This window comes from Cetorhinus maximus, chromosome 6 (genome assembly GCF_964194155.1).
Source record: "Cetorhinus maximus chromosome 6, sCetMax3.hap1.1, whole genome shotgun sequence".
Taxonomy (NCBI): Eukaryota; Metazoa; Chordata; class Chondrichthyes; order Lamniformes; family Cetorhinidae; genus Cetorhinus; species Cetorhinus maximus.
In genome coordinates, this window is record NC_135884.1 from 25,098,250 (window position 1) to 25,117,305 (window position 19,056).

The window sequence follows — 19,056 nt, forward strand, 5'->3', positions numbered from 1 at the left end:
AACTTTTGACACAGAGGCAAATGAGATGATGGAAATGAGAGAAGGGCCTCTTGGGAATAGCAGATCTGGTGAATGAAGGCACTGATAGGAAGCTGGCAGGAAAACCCGGCCCAATTGCAAGTGTGTGGGGACAGGAGCTTTACAGAAACAACTGGGAAAATCGCAGGGAACAAAAAACGAGATTCCTCACAACCGATTACAGTCACCGGAACAGGGTGGTAATATCACCACCTTCAACACCTCTTTGATCCTTTTGTCTGTGACATCTTTTGATTATCTGCTCCTATCACTGCTTGCTTGTCCCTACAACCACCCCACCCTCAACTTCTCTCTCCCCCACCCCCCACCTTAAACCAGCTTATATTTCACCCCTCTCCTAACTATACTCAGTTCTGTTGAAGGGTCACGTGGACCCGAAACGTCGACTCTTTTCTTCTCCACCGATGCTGCCAGACCTGCTGAGTTTTTCCAGGTAATTCTGTTTTTGTCACCGGAACAGGGTGTTTAGCTGACCCCGCCAACAATAATTCATGAGACTGTGGGTCGCGCCACACTCATGGGAATCGTTCCTTTAACAGGAGGGAGCGGAGTGAGTGACCGGGGGCGTGGTACAGCTGGAGAAATAAATGGGCTGAATTGCCTTGAGCTGAGGGAGCCCGCCGTGCTGCTCAAGACATGCAGGGTGGACAGTATCCCGGCCAGCAGGCGGAGGGGGGATGTGAACGCTCCTCCCTGGATGCCGGAGAACCTGTGAAGCTGATCAGCTGTCTGGAAGCGGCGGGGATATCAAGGCGCAGCGAGATCCCCCTGATCAATGTTGGTGCTCCCCAACAGCGAGCGAAACCCCCCGCTACTGGCGCAGTTTCACTAGGCGGGGGCGGCGAATTTGGGGAGACATGTGGTGAAGATCGAGGGAACATCTTTGAAGAACTTCCCCAACAGCCCATGTGCAGCAGGACGCGCCCAGGAGTTGAAATTATTGCTGGTGTCCATGCATTTAAATCGGGAAAGACAGGTGATGGAATCGGGAGCCTGTTGCTTGAAGGCGAAGCGGGTCAAGATTCGGAACCACTTCAAGGTGACGAACTCCGAGAGGGGGAGGGGGTCTCCAATTCTTGCAATCTGACAACCGAGGAACTTGAGGCGGAAATAAAGAACATCAGAGTCAAATATGCATCCAGCCAGGCTGAAATCGGACAGCTGACTGACAAGTTAAATTGTTCTCACTGTAAGGTTGAGTTGCTGGAACTGGAACTAGACGCTGCAAAGGAACGGAACCAGCAGCAAACACGCAGGATTGACAAGTTGGAGAAGGAGCTGAGAAGTAATTTTGCTCTGATCGGAGTTCTCTCTGACTGCAAAAGCAAAGTGGAACAGTTAGAGGAACTAAAACAATCATCACAAGAACTGCAATTTAAAGTAAGTAGTAGAGAACTAAGTGATTACTATTGGAATACGTGATAGTGCAAACTGGGCACAACGCACCATAAATGAAACCTGCGAATTCAATCTCCATCACAGCTGCAGCTGGTTTTCACTTTACTGACACTTACATATTTAATTCCCCTATACAAGTTCATATTTACATTTATTCTTGCTTATCTGTCAGTTACAACTTTTGAAATCCATGCTTTTTACTTATACTATTATGTGGCGTCGCTTTTTAACAATAACAGTGTTCACATAACAGCAGAATTCCGCAGTCATACGGACTCGAAACATTAACTCCTTTCCTCTCTCCACAGGTGCAGCCAGACGTGCTGAGCTTTTCCTGTTTTTATTTCAGTATAATTACATATACAGAAAGCTAATTGGCCCATTTTAATTCACCAAACAAACAGTTTCTGAAGTCACCTCATTGTAACGTTCAAAACAAAAACAGAATTACCTGGAAAAACTCAGCAGGTCTGGCAGCATCGGCGGAGAAGAAATCAGTTAACGTTTCGAGTCCTCATGGCCCTTCGGCAGAACTGAAGCATAGTTAGAAGAAAGGAGAAATATAAATTGGTTTAAGGTGGGGGGGTGGGGGGGTTGGTGGGGGGAGAGAGAGACATTGAGGGTGTGGTGATTGTGGAGATGAGCAGATAATCAAAAGATGTCACAGACAAAAGGGTCAAAGAGGTATTTTGTCTGAGAAAAGTGCTAATTAAGAATGGAGGACAGGATATTCAAAGTACAGCTCTAGTGGGGGTGGGGTGGAAAGACTAACAAGGTTTTAGTTTTAGATTTAAAAATAATGGAAATAGGTGGGGAAAGAAGAATCTGTATAAATTATTGAAAAAAAAAGCGGGGGGGGGGAAGAAACGGGGTGGGGATGGGGGGAGGGGGAGTTTAAGATCTAAAGTTGTTGAATTCAATATTCAGCCCGGAAGGCTGTAAAGTGCCTAGTCGGAAGATGAGGTGCTGTTCCTCCAGTTTGCGTTGGGCTTCACTGGAACAATGCAGCAAGCCAAGGACAGACATGTGGGCAAGAGAACAGGGTGGAGTGTTAAAATGGCAAGCGACAGGGAGGTTTGGGTCTTTCTTGCGGACAGACCGCAGGTGTTCCGCAAAACGGTCGCCCAGTTTGCGTTTGGTCTCTCCAATGTAGAGGAGACCGCATTGGGAGCAACGAATGCAGTAGACTAAGTTAGGGGAAATGCAAGTGAAATGCTGCTTCACTTGAAAGGAGTGTTTGGGCCCTTGGACGGTGAGGAGAGAGGAAGTGAAGGGGCAGGTGTTGCATCTTCTGCATGGGCATGGGGAGGTGCCATAAGTGGGGGTTGAGGAGTAGGGGGTGATGGAGGAGTGGACCAGGGTGTCCCGGAGGGAACGATCCCTACGGAATGCCGTCGGGGGGGTGAAGGGAAGATGTGTTTGGTGGTGGCATCATGCTGGAGTTGGCGGAAATGGCGGAGGATGATCCTTCAAAAACAGCTCCTCTGACATGTCCTCCTTCTTCCTTAACCGAGGTTTTCCATCCACAGTCGTTGACAGGGCCCTCAACCGTGTCCGGCCCATATCCCGCGCATCCTCCCTCATGCCTTCTCCTTCCCAGAAACATGATAGGGTACCCCTTGTCCTCACTTATCACCCCACCAGCCTCCGCATTCAAAGGATCATCCTCCGCCATTTCTGCCAACTCCAGCATGATGCCACCACCAAACACATCTTCCCTTCACCCCCCCGACGGCATTCCGTAGGGATCGTTCCCTCCGGGACACCCTGGTCCACTCCTCCATCACCCCCTACTCCTCAACCCCCACTTATGGCACCTCCCCGTGCCCATGCAGAAGATGCAACACCTGCCCCTTCACTTCCTCTCTCCTCACCGTCCAAGGGCCCAAACACTCCTTTCAAGTGAAGCAGCATTTCACTTGCATTTCCCCTAACTTAGTCTACTGCATTCGTTGCTCCCAATGCGGTCTCCTCTACATTGGAGAGACCAAACGCAAACTGGGCGACCGTTTTGCGGAACACCTGCGGTCTGTCCGCAAGAAAGACCCAAACCTCCCTGTCGCTTGCCATTTTAACACTCCACCCTGTTCTCTCGCCCACATGTCTGTCCTTGGCTTGCTGCATTGTTCCAGTGAAGCCCAACGCAAACTGGAGGAACAGCACCTCATCTTCCGACTAGGCACTTTACAGCCTTCCGGGCTGAATATTGAATTCAACAACTTTAGATCTTAAACTCCCCCTCCCCCCATCCCCACCCCGTTTCTTCCCCCCCCCCCCCACCCCCCGCTTTTTTTTTCAATAATTTATATAGATTCTTCTTTCCCCACCTATTTCCATTATTTTTAAATCTAAAACTAAAACCTTGTTAGCCTTTCCACCCCACCCCCACTAGAGCTGTACTTTGAATATCCTGTCCTCCATTCTTAATTAGCACTTTTCTCAGACAAAATACCTCTTTGACCCTTTTGTCTGTGACATCTTTTGATTATCTGCTCATCTCCACAATCACCACACCCTCAATGTCTCTCTCCCCCCCCACCAACCCCCCCACCCCCCCACCTTAAACCAATTTATATTTCTCCCTTCTTCTAACTATGCTTCAGTTCTGCCGAAGGGCCATGAAGGCTCGAAACGTTAACTGATTTCTTCTCCGCCGATGCTGCCAGACCTGCTGAGTTTTTCCAGGTAATTCTGTTTTTGTTTTGGATTTCCAGCATCCGCAGTAGCTTTTAGCTTTTTGTTTTTATCATTGTAACGTTCAGTTGATTCTTAAACGACTCCAGATTTTGCCCTCAACGACTTTATCTGAAAGTTTATTCTGCAAGTTTGATCAAGTTGTTTGAAGAAGAATTTGGTTGCTAATATCTTTTCCGAATTGAACCTGTCTTCCCTAGCTCTACTTTCAGTTCAACTTAAAGTTATATTTTGCCTCCAAGGTGGAACTGACATATAGGACTCCCTCTCCTTCCAAGCACTACAGTAACTTCTATCCTCGATTTAGCCACATTACTGATCCATCCACCGCATTGTAGTTTCTGAATGCCACATCAGTTCTGGCATCTTATTTCAAATGTTCCTAGCATTCATATAATAGATTTTCCTCCCCTCATTTCTCATCATCTGCTTATAGCTGGTCTTGACATGAATTTGCATTATCACCTGCTTGATTACCTTGTACCCTACAACGTGCCTCATTCAAGATCTTGTTTCCTTCCCACCCTCCTACCTTCACCTGTCTAACTTCAATGATTTTCTATTCCTGTCTTAACATTCCTTAATATGAACAACTCCAGTTAAACAGCTCACCACCCTGTAAGTAGTATAATTCTGACACACACACGTCGTTTTCCTGAGCAGAGTCACCAGTGACCATAATCTCTGTGGCCTGCATCCTCTGTCTTTGTTCCAGCTGTCCTCTCTGGGTCTTCTGGTTAACTTTTCTTTCTTGGACCTCTACCATCCTATGCAGTGTTGAACCTTTGGTACCATCAGGTTCCCAACTTCCAGCAACATTTCCCTGTTGTCACTTGGTCTCCATCTTTGTTTCTGCCCTCAGTTTCTTCTTGTTTAAAATTCAATGAACAGAAAATCCTGGTGAAAACATACATAACATCTTGACGATGCAGAGTGGCAGCAATCTATTAATGAGTTTTCGAAAGTCTTTAGCTTATATGGAAATTTGTTTGCTGATTACCCCCAAAACATCAAGTCCACAGTTAATGAAGGATCCAGTAGTTTGATAGGTTTTTACAAATTTCTTTATACAGCCAATTGAATTTTTAAAAATCCAATCTCTATAGATGCAAATACCTGTTGTCATGTAAACATAGAAACATAGAAAATAGGAGCAGGAGTAGGCCATTCAGCCCTTCGAACCTGCTCCGCCATTCATTATGATCATGGCTGATCATCCAACTCAATATCCTGCTCCTGCTTTTTCCCCATATCCTTTGATCCCTTTTGCCCCAAGAGCTATATCTAACTCCTTCTTGAAAACATACAATGTTTTGGCCTCAACTACTTTCTGTGCTAGTGAACTCCACAGGATCACCACTCTCTGGGTGAAGAAATTTCTCCTCATCTCAGTCCTAAATGGTCGACCCCGTATCCTCAGACTGTGACTCCTGGTTCTGGACTCCCCCACCATCGGGAACATCCTTCCTGCATCTACCCTGTTAGAATTTTATAGGTTTCTAGGATATCCCCCCTAATTCTTCTGAACTCCAGCGAATATAATCCTAACTGGCTCAATCTCTCCTCATATGTCAGTCCCACCATCCCAGGAATCAGTTTGGTAAACCTTCACTGCACTCCCTCTATAGCAAGAACATCCTTCCTCAGGTAAGGAGACCAAAACTGCACACAATATTCCAAGTGTGGTCTCACCAAGGCCCTGTATAATTGCAGCAAGATGTCCCTGCTCCTGTACTCAAATCCTCTTGATATGAAGGCCAGCATACCATTTGCCTTCTTTACCGCCTGTTGCACCTGCATGCTTACCTTCAGCGACTGGTGTACGAGGACATCCAGGTCTCGTTGCATGTTCTCCTTTCTCAATTTATAGCCAATCAGATAATAATCTGCCTTCCTGTTTTTGCTACCAAAATGGATAACCTCACATTTATCCACATTATACGGCATCTGCTATTCATTTGCCCACTCACTCAGCTTGTCTAAATCACACTGAAGCATCTCTGCATCCTCCTCACAGCTCACCCTCCCACCCAGCTTTGTGTCATCTGCAAATTTGGAGATATTACATTTAGTTCCCTCATTTAAATCAATAATATACATTGTGAATAGCTGGGGTCCCAGCGGTACCCCATTAGTCACTGCCTGCCATTCGGAAAAAGACCAGTTTATTCCTACTCATTGTTTCCTGTCTGCCAACCAATTTTCTATCCATCTCAATACACCACCCCCAATCCCACGCGCTTTAATTTTACACACCAATCTCATGTGGGACTTTGTCGAAAGCCTTCTGAAAGTCCAAATAAACCACATCCACTGGCTCCCGCTCATCAACTCTACTAGTTACATCCTCAAAATTCCAGTGGATTGGTCAAGCATGATTTCCCTTTCATAAATCCATGCTGACTCTGTCTGATTCTGCCACTATTTTCCAAGTGCTCAGCTATTAAATCATTTATTATGGACTCTAGAATTTTCCCCACTGCCGATGTCAGGCTGACTGGTCTATAATTCCCTGTTTTCTCTCTACCTCCCTTTTTCAATAGTGGGGTTACATTAGCTACCCTCCAATCTGTAGGAACTGTTCCAGAGTCTATAGAATCTCGGAAGATGACCACCAATGCATCCACTATTTCTAGGGCCACTTCCTTAAGTACTCTGGGATGTAGGTTATCAGGCCCTGGGGATTTGTCGGCCTTCAATCCCATCAATTTCTCCAACACCATTTCCCTACTAATACTGATTTCTTTCAGTTCCTCCCTCTTACTAAACCGCGTTCCCCAACATTTCTGGTATGTTATTTGTGTCCTCCTTTGTGAAGACAGAACCAAAGTGTATATTTAGTTGGTCAGCCATTTCTTTGTTCCCCATTATAAATTCCCCTGTTTCTGACCGTAAGGGACCTACATTTGTCTTCACCAATCTTTTTCTCTTCACATACCTAAAAAACTGACTGTGAAAGTTTCTAATATTCCCTGCAAGCTTACTCTCGTACTCTATTTTCCCCTTCTTAATCATTCCCTTGGTCCTCCTTTGCTGAATTCTAAACTGCTCCCAATCCTCAGGTCTGTTGTTTTTTCTGACCAATTTGTATGCCTCTTCCTTGGATCTAATACTATCTCTAATTTCCCTTCTAAGCCATGGTTTGGCCACCTTTCCTATTTTACTTTTGCGCCAGACAGGAATAAATAATTGTTGCAGTTCACCCATGTGCTTTTTGAACGTTTGCCATTGTCTATCCACCGTCATCCCTTTAAGTAAAGTTTCCCAATCCATCACAGACAACTCACGCCTCATACCATCGTAGTTTCCTTTATTAAGATTCAGGAATTTAGTCTCAGAATCAACCACGTCACATTCCATCTTGACGAAGAGTTCTATCATATTATGTTTGCTCAGCCCCAAGGGGCCTCGCACAACTAGATTGCCAATTATTCCTTTCTCATTGTACAATCCCCAGTCTAGGATGGCCTGTTCTCTAGTTGGTTCCTCAACGTATTGGTCCAGAAAACCATCCTGTATACACTTCAGGAATTCCTCCTCTACGGTATTGTTGCTAATTTGATTTGCCCAATCTATATGCAGATTAAAGTCACTCATAATTACAGATGTTCCTTTATTGCATGTGTCTCTAATTTCCTGTTTAATGCCATTCCCAATATCACCACTACAGTTCGGGGGTCTATATACAACCCCCACTAATGTTTTTTGCCCCTTGGCGTTTCTGAGTTCTACCCATATAGATTCCACATCGTCGGAGCTAATATCTTTCCTCACTATTACGTTAATTTCCTCTTTAACCAGCAATGCAACTCCACCGCCTTTTCCTTTTTGTTTGTCCTTTCTAAACACTGAATACCCCTGGATGTTCAGTTCCCATCCCTGGTCACACTGCAGCCATGTCTCCGTAATCCCGACTATATCATACTTGTTTACATCTATTTGCGCGGTTAATTCATCCACTTTATTGCGAATGCTCCTCACATTAAGGCACAAAGCCTTAAGGCTTGTCTCTTTAACATTACATGTCCTGTTCCCACTAATTTTCACTGAGGCCCTGTTTGATTCTTGCCTTTGATTTCTCTGCCTATCACTTTTCTTATTCCCGTTTCTGTCTTTTGTTCTTGTGCTTGATTCCCCCTCCTCTGACTCCTTGCCATTTTAGTTTAAACCCTCCCCAACCACTGTAGCAAATATTCCCCCTAGGACATCAGTCTCGGTCCTGTTCAGGTTGCCATTTATAGTCATGTTCTCACATGCTGCCTCACTTCTGCCTCAGCAATAAATGCTGGCCTTGACCATGAACAGATATATATTAATTGAAACACAATTGTAATTTACCTACGTAACAACCACTTACTTGAAATAAAAGCTTTGAGAATTCAACCTCTAGTTTATTTCAAAGTCTTTTGAAGAAAGCAAAGAAGCTGCCAAATTTTCACAGGATGAGGAGACACATCCTTTTTAATACAGGTCAGGGGATGATGGGTCAGCCAGACTAAGTTCAGGATAGGATGTCGGCAGCAGGGCTTGGAGAAACAATTTATGGAGAGTGCAGTATGGGTTGGGGGTGGGGGGGGGGGGGGGTGTGTGTGTGTGTGTGTGTGTGTGTGTGTGTGCGCGCGTGTGTGTGTGTGGGGGCGCAGCGGTGTGGAAAATCGCAACATTAATTAAGCAATTTTGCCTTTAATGGTTGTTTCACTCATGCAACCTTAAATTGTGCATTTTGATTGAAACATTCAAAAAAGAAATGTGGACATTCTGATACATGGGGAGTGGGGAGCGATAGGGCTGGCATCAAGGTAGAAAGAGATAATAACAACTGATCCGTCTCAAAGTGAGTAGAAAGATATAGTTTAGGTACCAAGTTTGGAGGAAATGAAAATGATTGAGTGGGTCAAAAGGTTAGACAAGATAAATAACTATTTTTGTTGTTGTTAGGATCATGTATTCTTTATCACTATGACTTATTTGTGTTTCTGCAGATTTTTCTATCAGGCCTTTATAAAATAACACTGATATTGCTTTTATGAATTGTATAACATAGATATTAGTCTAAGAATTAAGTACTACAAAAAAATTTTTAAAAAAGACATGTATCCATTTGGGTCTTCATTAAGTCAGTGAACAACCTTGAATAAAATGAAATATTGAAGTCAATACCTGTAATACCATCTGCTAAATTTTAAAACCTGTTAACTTCATATGTAAAGAATGTTTCTGGGGAAAAAGTGGCATGGGGCATATTCTCAACCAGTTGAATTTCCTTAGGAAAAAAAAAACACTTCTATATTACAGATGTTTTGTTGCCAAAATATTGTTTTATTCCAAAACCATTATTATTTTTACTTTATACTTTTCAAAAAGTTGTGAACCTTTTGCCCAGCTGTTTTTAAAAAAAAAGTTGAGCCTATCATTTTTGTTTCGATTTACATCTGTACTGAAAAAAAATCATGATCTAGGGTCATTGATAAAATTACAGAAACACTGATTATGTTCAAGAATTTGCAGGGTTCTTCTTCACAGGCTTTTCATTTTGTCACATTGAAATGAATTATACAATAACCGTTTCCTTATAATCTTTGGAAACTGATCATTCAGAGTTTAAAATTACTTAAATATATTGTAGAAATCATTTTAACTATGGTCTTAGTCCAAAATAAGCCATCAGATATCAATCAGCTGAAACGATTTCTCTTACATTTAAGACATTGGACCAAAGGAGGCCATTATCGGAATATTTAAGATTGTCACCCCTTTGGGCTGAAACTGAACAAGTAAGCTTTATGCCAATCAATTGTCGATTTTGAAAGATTGCAAAGAAACTGAAGAAATAGCAACCTATTTTAAACTATTTCAATGTGCTTGTTTAAATGGTAAATATTTTGCAATATTATTCAACCTCAAGCCAATTTCCCTGATAAAGTCTCTGAATTCATCTGTGACAATAAAATACAAAATTAAAAATTGTCTATTTGGAGTAGCAGAAGTTTAAAAAAAATGCATTTTGTATTGCTATTCTTGACTATTTCCTTCATGAATGAAATTATGGATTACATCTCAACCATGCTTCACTTTAGCTGTTCAGCTACAACCGAGGTTAATCACACAAAGATTTGATAATGTTACAAAATTCTTTCAATCTTAAACTTTAATCTAAAAAAACAAAACATAGGATTTGACATTGAGCTCTGTGATCAAATGTAGACCTCATATTAAATAGCTTGTCAACATCTTGGGAATATCTGATAATCTATTCATTTTAAAATTGATTGAGGCTGCTATATCACTTTGAAATGGCCATCGGTAATATATGCAGAAAGCAATGGTAAATTGTGATAAGGTTGCTAGTTGTCTGCTGTGCTCCAGTCTGACATTGTCATTTATATAAACAACATAGATGACTATGTGGGGGGTAGGATTAGTAAGTTTGCGGATGACACAAAGATTGGCCGGGTGGTTAACAGTGAGGTTGAGTGTCTTGGGTTACAGGAAGATATAGACAGGATGGTCAAATGGGCAGATAACTGGCAGATGGAATTTAACCCTGGAAAGTGTGAGGTGATACACTTTGGAAGGAGTAATTTGACAAGGAAGTATTCAATGAACGGCATGGCACTAGGAAATTCTCAGGAACAAAGGGACCTTGGCGTATGTATTCATAGATCTCTGAAGGCGAGGGGGGCACGTTAGTGGGGTGGTGAAAAAGGCATATGGGACACTTGCCTTTATCATTCGAGGCATAGATTACAAAAGTAGGGAGGTCATGTTGGAGTTGTATAGAACTTTAGTGAGGCCACAGCTGGAGTAGTGTGTGCAGTTCTGGTCACCACATTATAGGAAGGATGTGATTGCACTGGAGGGGGTGCAGAGGAGATTCACCAGGATGTTGCCTGGGATGAAACATTGAAGTTATGAAGAGAGGTTGGATAGACTTGGGTTGTTTTCGTTGGAGCAGAGAAGACTGAGGGGTGACCTGATCGAGGTGTACAAGATTGAGGGGCATGGACAGGGTGGATAGGGAGCAGCTGTTCCCCTTAGTTGAAGGGTCAGTCACAAGGGGACACAAGTTCAAGTTGAGGGGCAGGAGGTTTAGGGGGGATGTGAGGAAAAACTTTTTCACCCAGAGGGTGGTGACGGTCTCGAATGCACTGCCTGGGAGGGTGGTAGAGGTGGGTTGCCTCACATCCTTTAAAAAGTACCTGGATGAGCACTTGGCACGTCATAACATTCAAGGCCAAGTGCTGGTAAATGGGATTAGGTAGGTTGGTCAGGTGTTTCTCACATGTCGGTGCAGACTGGATGGGCCGAAGGGCCTCTTCTGCACTGTGATTCTGTGACATGAACTGAGATTACAGTATGACAACTGGCATATTTGTCAATCAATGTACATCAATGGGAATCTGAATAATTTTACTGAATAATATGACTTACTGATTGGAGAATGAGTTTAGTGAGAAGGGAGTTCAGTGAAGGGGAGAAGGAGCTGTTCATCTCCTCTTTCTATGTTTCTCACCCTATAGAAATTAGTTCTTGTTCTACTACAGGGAAAGGAGCTAGCTGTTTGGTGAGTATCTGGTAAATTCTATTCTATCCCCAAGGTTCAAAATAGTACACAATTTGATGGTAAAATTAATAAGATATATAAGAAAGCAACATAAATAAGTGATAAATATAATTAAGTAATTATTTAAAACACATTAAGGATGGCAGGATAGGTGATGTGTCAAGGCTGTAGCATGTGGGAGCTCTTGGATAACATTGTGATCCAGGGCAAACACGTCTGCAGTAAGTGTTTGCAGCTTGAGGAACTTCAGCCCAGAGTCATTGAGCTGCAGGTTCGGTGATACATCAGGGAGGGGGAAGTTACCTTGCTGTTTTATACTAGGAGGCAGTCACACCACTTAAGATAGGGTCTTCTGGTTTGGTCAGTGGGCAGGGACAGGAGTGGGCAGGGACTACGAGTGAGGCAGGTAAGGGGATCCAGAGGGCAGGAGTGTGACCCTCTGCAATTGTCCAACATAACATCGTGGTACAAGAAGCCATCCAAGTGGGGGGAGCAAAAAGGAATGTAGTGGTAGTAAGGGGCAGTATAGTAAGGGGGATTGACACTGTTCTCTGTAGCAAAGAGCAAGAGACTGGTGTGGGAGAAGTGGGTTCTGGTTTGTGGGGCACTGCCACCAGTATTGGGGAAAGTGGGATCTGTACCATTGGGACGGTCTTCGCCTGAACTGTGCTGGGGCTGGTGTCCTTATAAACCACCTAATTAGGGAGGTAGAGAAGGTTTTAAACTGAATTGTGGGGGCAAGGGGTCAAATTTGGGAAGATGTGGTAAGCCAAAGAGTAGAGACAAGGCAAGAGAGAAATTACTTTTCTGGGAAATGATAAACAGACAGGAAGGGTCAGAGAGTACAAATCTAAGAGTAAATCAGCAGATAAGGCTACAAAAATAATAAAAAAAGGACAAAACCAAAGGCTCTATATATAAACACACGTAGCATTCAAAACAAAACAGATGAACTGATAGATCATACTTATTTATTTTTATTTGTGCTGATAGCCATTACAGAGACATGGCTACAGGATGACATAGATTGGGACCTGAATATTGAAGGGTATGTGACATTTAGGAAGGACAGGAAGTTAGGAAAAGATGGAGGCATAGCCCCATTAATTAATAATGGTATTAGCACATTAGAAAGAGATGACCTAAGTTCTAGAAACCAGGATGTAGAAGCGGTTGGGTAGAGATAAGGAATGATGATGGCAAGAAGTCACTTGTGGGAGTGGCGTACACATCCCCTAATTGTAACTACACAGTATGACAGAGTATAAAAGAAGAGATAATGGGAGCTTGCCAGAAAGGTGCAGCAATAATCATGGGGGATTTTAATCTACATATAGACTGGAAAAAATTAGATGGGCACAGGTAGCATAGATGAAGAGTTCATAGAATGTTTTCAGGATAGTTTCTTAGAACAGCACATTCTGGAGCCAACCAGGGAGCAGGCTATGACCTGGTATTGAGCAATGAGATAGGATTAATTGATAACCTCCTAGTGAAGGCATCCCTAGATAGCAGTGATCATAATATGATTGAATTTTACATACATTTTGAAGGAGAAACGAGTGCATCCAAGACTAGTATTTTAAACTTAAATATCGGCAATTATGAGGGCATGAAAGCAGAGCTAGCTAAAGTGAACTGGCAAATGAGGTTAAGGGATAGGTCAATAGAAGTTCAGTGGCAGACATTTAAAGGGATATTTCAGATTACACAGAATATATACATTCCAATGAGGAAGAAAAATTCCAAGGGGAGGGCCCACCATCTGTGGTTAACTAAAAAAATTAAAAACAGTATCAAACTTAAAAGATAAAGCATATAATTATGCAAAGACGGGTGGCAGGACAGAAGATTGGAAAGAATATCAAGAACAGCAAAAAATTACAAAGATTAATGAGGAGAGAAAAAATAGAGTCTGAGAGAAAGTTAGCTAGTAATATAAAGGCAGATAGTAAGAGTTTCTATAGATATTTAAATAAGAAAAGAGTTAACAAAGTGACCGTTGGCCCTATAGAGAGTGCATCTGGGGAATTGGTAATGAAAAGTAGGGAGATGGCAGATTAATTAAACAGGTATTTTGCATCAGACTCCACTATTGAGGACACAAGTAACATCCTGGAAATAGCTGTAAGTTAGGAAATGGAAGGGAGGGAGGAACTTGGGCAAATTACAATCACCAGGGAAGTGGTATTGAGCAAATTGTTGGTGCTGAAGGAATGGTTGCTAAATTTGCTGATGACAAAGATAGGTAGGAAAATAAATTGTGAAGAGGATGTAAGGAGGCTACAAAGTGACAGGTAGGTTAAGTGAGTAGGCAAAGATCTGGCAAATGGATTATAATGTGGGCAAATGTGAAATTGTTCAAGAATAAAAACGAAACTCATTATCTAAATGGTGAGAGATTGCAGAGCTCTGAGATTCAGAGGGATCTTGGTGTCCTAGTGCATGGATCATAAAAGGTTAGTATGCAGGTACAGCAGGTAATTAGGAAAGCTAATTGAATGTTATCATTTATTGTGAGGGGAATTGATGACAAAAGTAGGGAGGTTATGCTTCAGTTGTACAGGGCATTGGTGAGAACACATCTGGAGTATTGCGTACAGTACTGGTTTCCTTATTTTAAAAAAAGTAAGTACATTAGCAGTTCAGAGAAGCTTTACTAGACTAATACCAGGAATGGGTAGGTTGTCTTATGAGGAAAGGCTGGACAGGTTAGGCTTCTTTCCACTGGAATTTAGAAGAGTAAAGAGGTGACTTAATGAAAACCTTTAAGATCCTGAAGGGTCTTGACAGGGTGGATGTGGAGAGGATGTTTCCTCTTGTGGGAGAATCTAGAACTAGAGGTCACTGTTTAAAAATAAGGGGTTGCTCATTTAAGACAGAGATAAAGAGAAATGTTTTCTCTGAGTGTTGAGAGTCTTTGGAACTCTCTTCCTCAAAAGGCGGTGGAAGCAGAGTCTTTGAATATTTTTATGACAGAGTTAGATTCTTGATTAACAAGGGGGCGAAAGGTTTTCTAGGGTAGGCAGGAATGTGGGGTTGAGGTTACTTTCAAATCAGCCATGATCTTATTGAATGGGAGAGCAGGCTCGAGGGGCCGAGTGGCCTACTCCTGCTCCTAATTCATATGTTTGTATGTTACTGTTGGATCACTTGTGTAACAGTAGAAGGCATTTAATGACTCCCAAAAGCGTTGATTGTTAATTGTTAACAATACTCCAATTTGTGTTTTCTACTTATCTGAAAGGGGCTCTTTTTGAAATAAAGATGCAAAGTCTTAAGTCTTTAAGAAGCTTCTAAAAATTTTATGAGTTCCAAAGATCTTGTAGAGTTCTCTACGTATTCATCTTGAATTTGTTCATGACAAAGTTTTGTTCAAATTAAAAAAGGACACAAGATCGTTTTGTTAACTTTAAGTAGTAAAGTCAGGATTTTAAAATGTTCAAAAAGGTAACCATCAATAACTGTAAAGATTTGAAGAATTCCTGCACTGAGGAAGATATTAATCTTCATTTTTTCTTACTAAAATTTAACCCGGACAGCTCAGGAATTCGGTTTCCAAATCTTGAACTCTAAGGCCAGAATTTTACATTCTGTGTGTGGGCATGGTGGGCAGGGGCGGTCAGGCAGCCAATTAAGGCCCACCCTGCATGGATCGCGAGCAGTAGCACTGAGTGCTGCCTGTGCGGGAGGGCGGGGGGGAGAGTTGGGTCTAGCGCGCAGTTCGCGCAAGCGCACGAAGGAGCGCTTCAATCTCCCTGAGGCACGGAGCTGCTTCAGGGAGATTGAAGCACTTTTTAAAAACATGAATAATGGCATTACAAATTTAATGAAACACGTCCCCTCATGTGACTGTGTCACATGAGATGGGACATGTTTTTAAATGGCAAAAAAAAGTTTTATGTAATTTGTATTGGCTTTAGGAAAGCTCATCCCGCTTGTGGATGAGGTTTCCTAAAAAATGCAAAGGCCACTTGGCCTTTTCGCCTGCCCGCCAACTGTAAGGTTGGATGGGCACGTAAAATTCAACTTAATTACCTTGTTAATGGCCTTAATAGGCCTTTCAATTATTGGCGGGTAGGCAGCCGACTCCGGCACGCACCTGCCAAACAAAATATTGTGACAGTGCGCAGTGACGGCAATGTCATCGCGCACCATTTTACGTTCCAGCGCGTCGGGTGCGCACCCGTATGCTGAATGTAAAATTCTGGCCTAACTGTTCACTAGTTTTTGTTCAAACACCCACATGTAAACAAAGCAGCATTTTGATTGAAATTGCTGAGCTGTCCTTCACCCTTCTAAGAGTACTGGCTGCATGTTCAAAGTTCGTCATTTTGGGCTGGTGTGTTTGTGTCTCAAATCTTTATGAATAATATAATATTGTATCTATTACATGGAGAATATTGTTTGTACAATGCTATAAAGTTTGAGTTAGTGAGTGAGTTTTTCCAACATTTTATGTTTATACATCAGATTTTCAGCATCCACAATATTTTTTTCTTTAATACCAATAAAGATACTTGTTTGAAACAAGGACAGAAAACGTTGGAAATTCTCAATCAAGTCTAGCAGTATCTGTGGAGTGAGGGACAGATAGTGGGGCAGAATTTTCGTTCTGCTGAGAAGGCAGTACCCGAGGCAAGTGGGGTGAGAATTCCCCAGTGCCTGCCAACCTGCCAGTCTCCCGCCATGGTCCTGACACCAGAATAAAAATTCTGGTAATATATAAAAATAGCGTTTCAGATTAATGACCTTTCCTCAGATCTACTTGTATTTCTGCGATTGTGGAAGATTTGACAACATATGGAAGTTAATATTGGCATAGTTTCTAGGGAGGGAAAACAGTAGGTTTTGCCAGCCAGAAAGCAAAGCTTGCAACAAATCACAGGAGTAAACCTTTTCAAGTTAAGCAAACCGCACTTAGTGGTAATTGTTTTTTTCTCTCTAGTTTCAGGAATCCAAAGAGACTGCAATTCATTTAAGGAAGAGAATTACAGAGTTAGAATTTCAGCAAGCCACTAAAGAACAAAGGATAAAAGAGCTGATGGATCAACTGTCCCAATGTATGAAAACTACTGAGACAAAAAATGAAATGGAGAAGCAGCAGGAAGAGCTGTTAAACCATCAGTCTCTCAGCAGAATGAGAGAACAGATAGTCCACACACAAAATGAACCCATAAATCACCAGAGAAAGAATGTTTCCCATTCCAGTCCACCAGCTACAAATACATCAAAAGTCTGCATCATTCTATGACTGGAAGAAAACAAAGTAAATTCAATTGTACATGGACATTTACAGTTATTGTACTTCGAACTTTCAATGTCATTACATTTCAAGCTTTAAAATACCAACTTGGCTCAATTGGTAGCACTTGAGTCAGAAGATCTTGGTTCAGTCCTACAATGGTGACAATTACTTCATTTGGTCCAATTAGAGTAATATTGATGTTACTGAATTGGACTCAATACCATTTTGTCACTTTTTGTACAAGAAACATAATTCCACATTGTAAATACTTAAAGACAAATGCTACATTCAAAGTATAAGACCATGCCAATTCTTTTTAAATTACACATCTCTCCTCTTATATATCTGTCGCTTCTCTGCCTTTCTAAATATGTGCTTTCGTTTTTCAGATGGAAAAGTGGATGACTGTTGTAGCTGGATGCCATCAATGCTGCTCTGTACTATGGGACAAATGGACTATTTTGTGGAGTGGGATAAACCCCATAATAATACTTGCTATTTTCTTAGTCGGATTTGCTATCCTGTCCTGAGCTGGCGAAAACTGAATGCATATCCATAAAGCTGAGTTCATTCAGTCAGTCAAAGCTGAACTTTGGAGTAAGAGAATTCATCATTCTACTGTTACAGCTACTTGGGTGCTTGATGTTGAAGCTTTTAAATTTAACTTTTGGAAATTTGATAACCAAGGATTTCTTTCCCTTTTTCTGATCCTAGATAGTGAAACTGAATAATTGTAAATGATTTAACTTTCCAATCTTGTATATATTTTTTTGCAATTTTATCATTGTAGCAACTGCTGAAATTATTATGGCTGGCTTGATTCTCTCAAGATCTTTAATTTTATAGAAATTAAAATTCTAAAAACTTGAATATGTCTCTCCTCTTGAACTTTTATAATCAATTGCTCAGAGATTGGTCATTTTGATGTATAATTTGTTTACAGTATCAATAACCATGGTGTATTATCCTTCCAATACCTCTGTAGTCTTTGACATCATTTGCCACATTATCTGCCTCCACTGTCTATCTTAGTAAAACCAACCTCACTTGGTTCTAGCTTTACCTATCTGATCCTGGCCAATGTCTCCTCCCAGTCTCTCATCTATATAATCAAAACTATGATGAGATCAGAAACAAAGTGATTCTAATGGAACGAAGCATGAGCATGCAGTTTATTGATGATCAAGCAGCAATGATAGCTCATACTGTCAATGTCCTGATGATTAGGAAGCGGCCAATGGAGCAGCAATTGGCCAGGTTAGATTTATCCTGTTTTTTTGTGGATCAGACTTACCTGGGCAATCTTCAACATTTTTTGGCAGATACACACATCATAGTTATATTGGAACAGCCTGGCTAGGGAAAAAACTAGTACTTGTATACAGGTCAATAGCACCTCAACTGGAATGTTGTTGGGAGCCATGGCCTTTGCCATGTCCAGTGTACTCAGCCATTACAATGTAATTTGGAGTGAACTGAATTGGCTGGTCGGTGGCACCTATGATGGTGGGGATCTCAGACACAAAGTAGGATTTGTCCACTGAAACTTTTTTGGCTGAAGTTGCTTGCAAATATTTCAGCCTGATCTCAATTGATTTCTGGATTGAATGATGGTTAAGATGCAGATGTTGATGGAGCCTCCTCTTCCTGTTAGTTGTCTGGTTGTACACATTGTAGTGTAGGGTTAAATCTTGGTTCTGGAACTGTCTAACTCTGACTATACCCTGCAGCTTTTGATATTTCATTTTGCAGGTTTTCCCATGTAGTTGCTACTAGCATGCCCTTTGATATTCCTCATTTAACCAAGGTTGGTCTCCTGACTTGATGTGATCAAGTAGTAAAGGATGTACCAGACTGAGGTTACTCCCAGCTCGTCATCCAAAACACTGCTGTCCACGTGTCAACTCACATCAAGTCCTGTTCCCTTGTCATCCCTCTGCTCGCTGACCACATTGGCTCATGGTCAAAGCAACACCTTGATTTTAAAATTCCCATCCTTGTTTTCAAACTCCTCCATGGCCTCACTCCTTCCTATCTCTGTAAACTTCTTGAACCCAACAACCTTCCAAGATATCTGTGCCCCTATAATTCTTGCTCCCATTGGAGACCATGT

At 41.9% G+C, this 19,056-nt stretch overlaps 1 protein-coding gene across 1 annotated transcript; it reads left to right on the forward strand.

Moving 5' to 3' along the window:
* Window positions 1-675: 675 nt before the first annotated feature.
* On the forward strand, window positions 676-17,813 carry nuf2 (UF2 component of NDC80 kinetochore complex). The gene is made up of 2 exons (XM_078543036.1): window positions 676-1,419; window positions 16,644-17,813. The coding sequence occupies exons 1-2, from the start codon at window positions 676-678 to the stop codon at window positions 16,947-16,949; spliced, it is 1,050 nt and encodes a 349-aa protein (XP_078399162.1). The 3' UTR covers window positions 16,950-17,813.
* The last annotated feature ends 1,243 nt before the right edge of the window (window positions 17,814-19,056 follow it).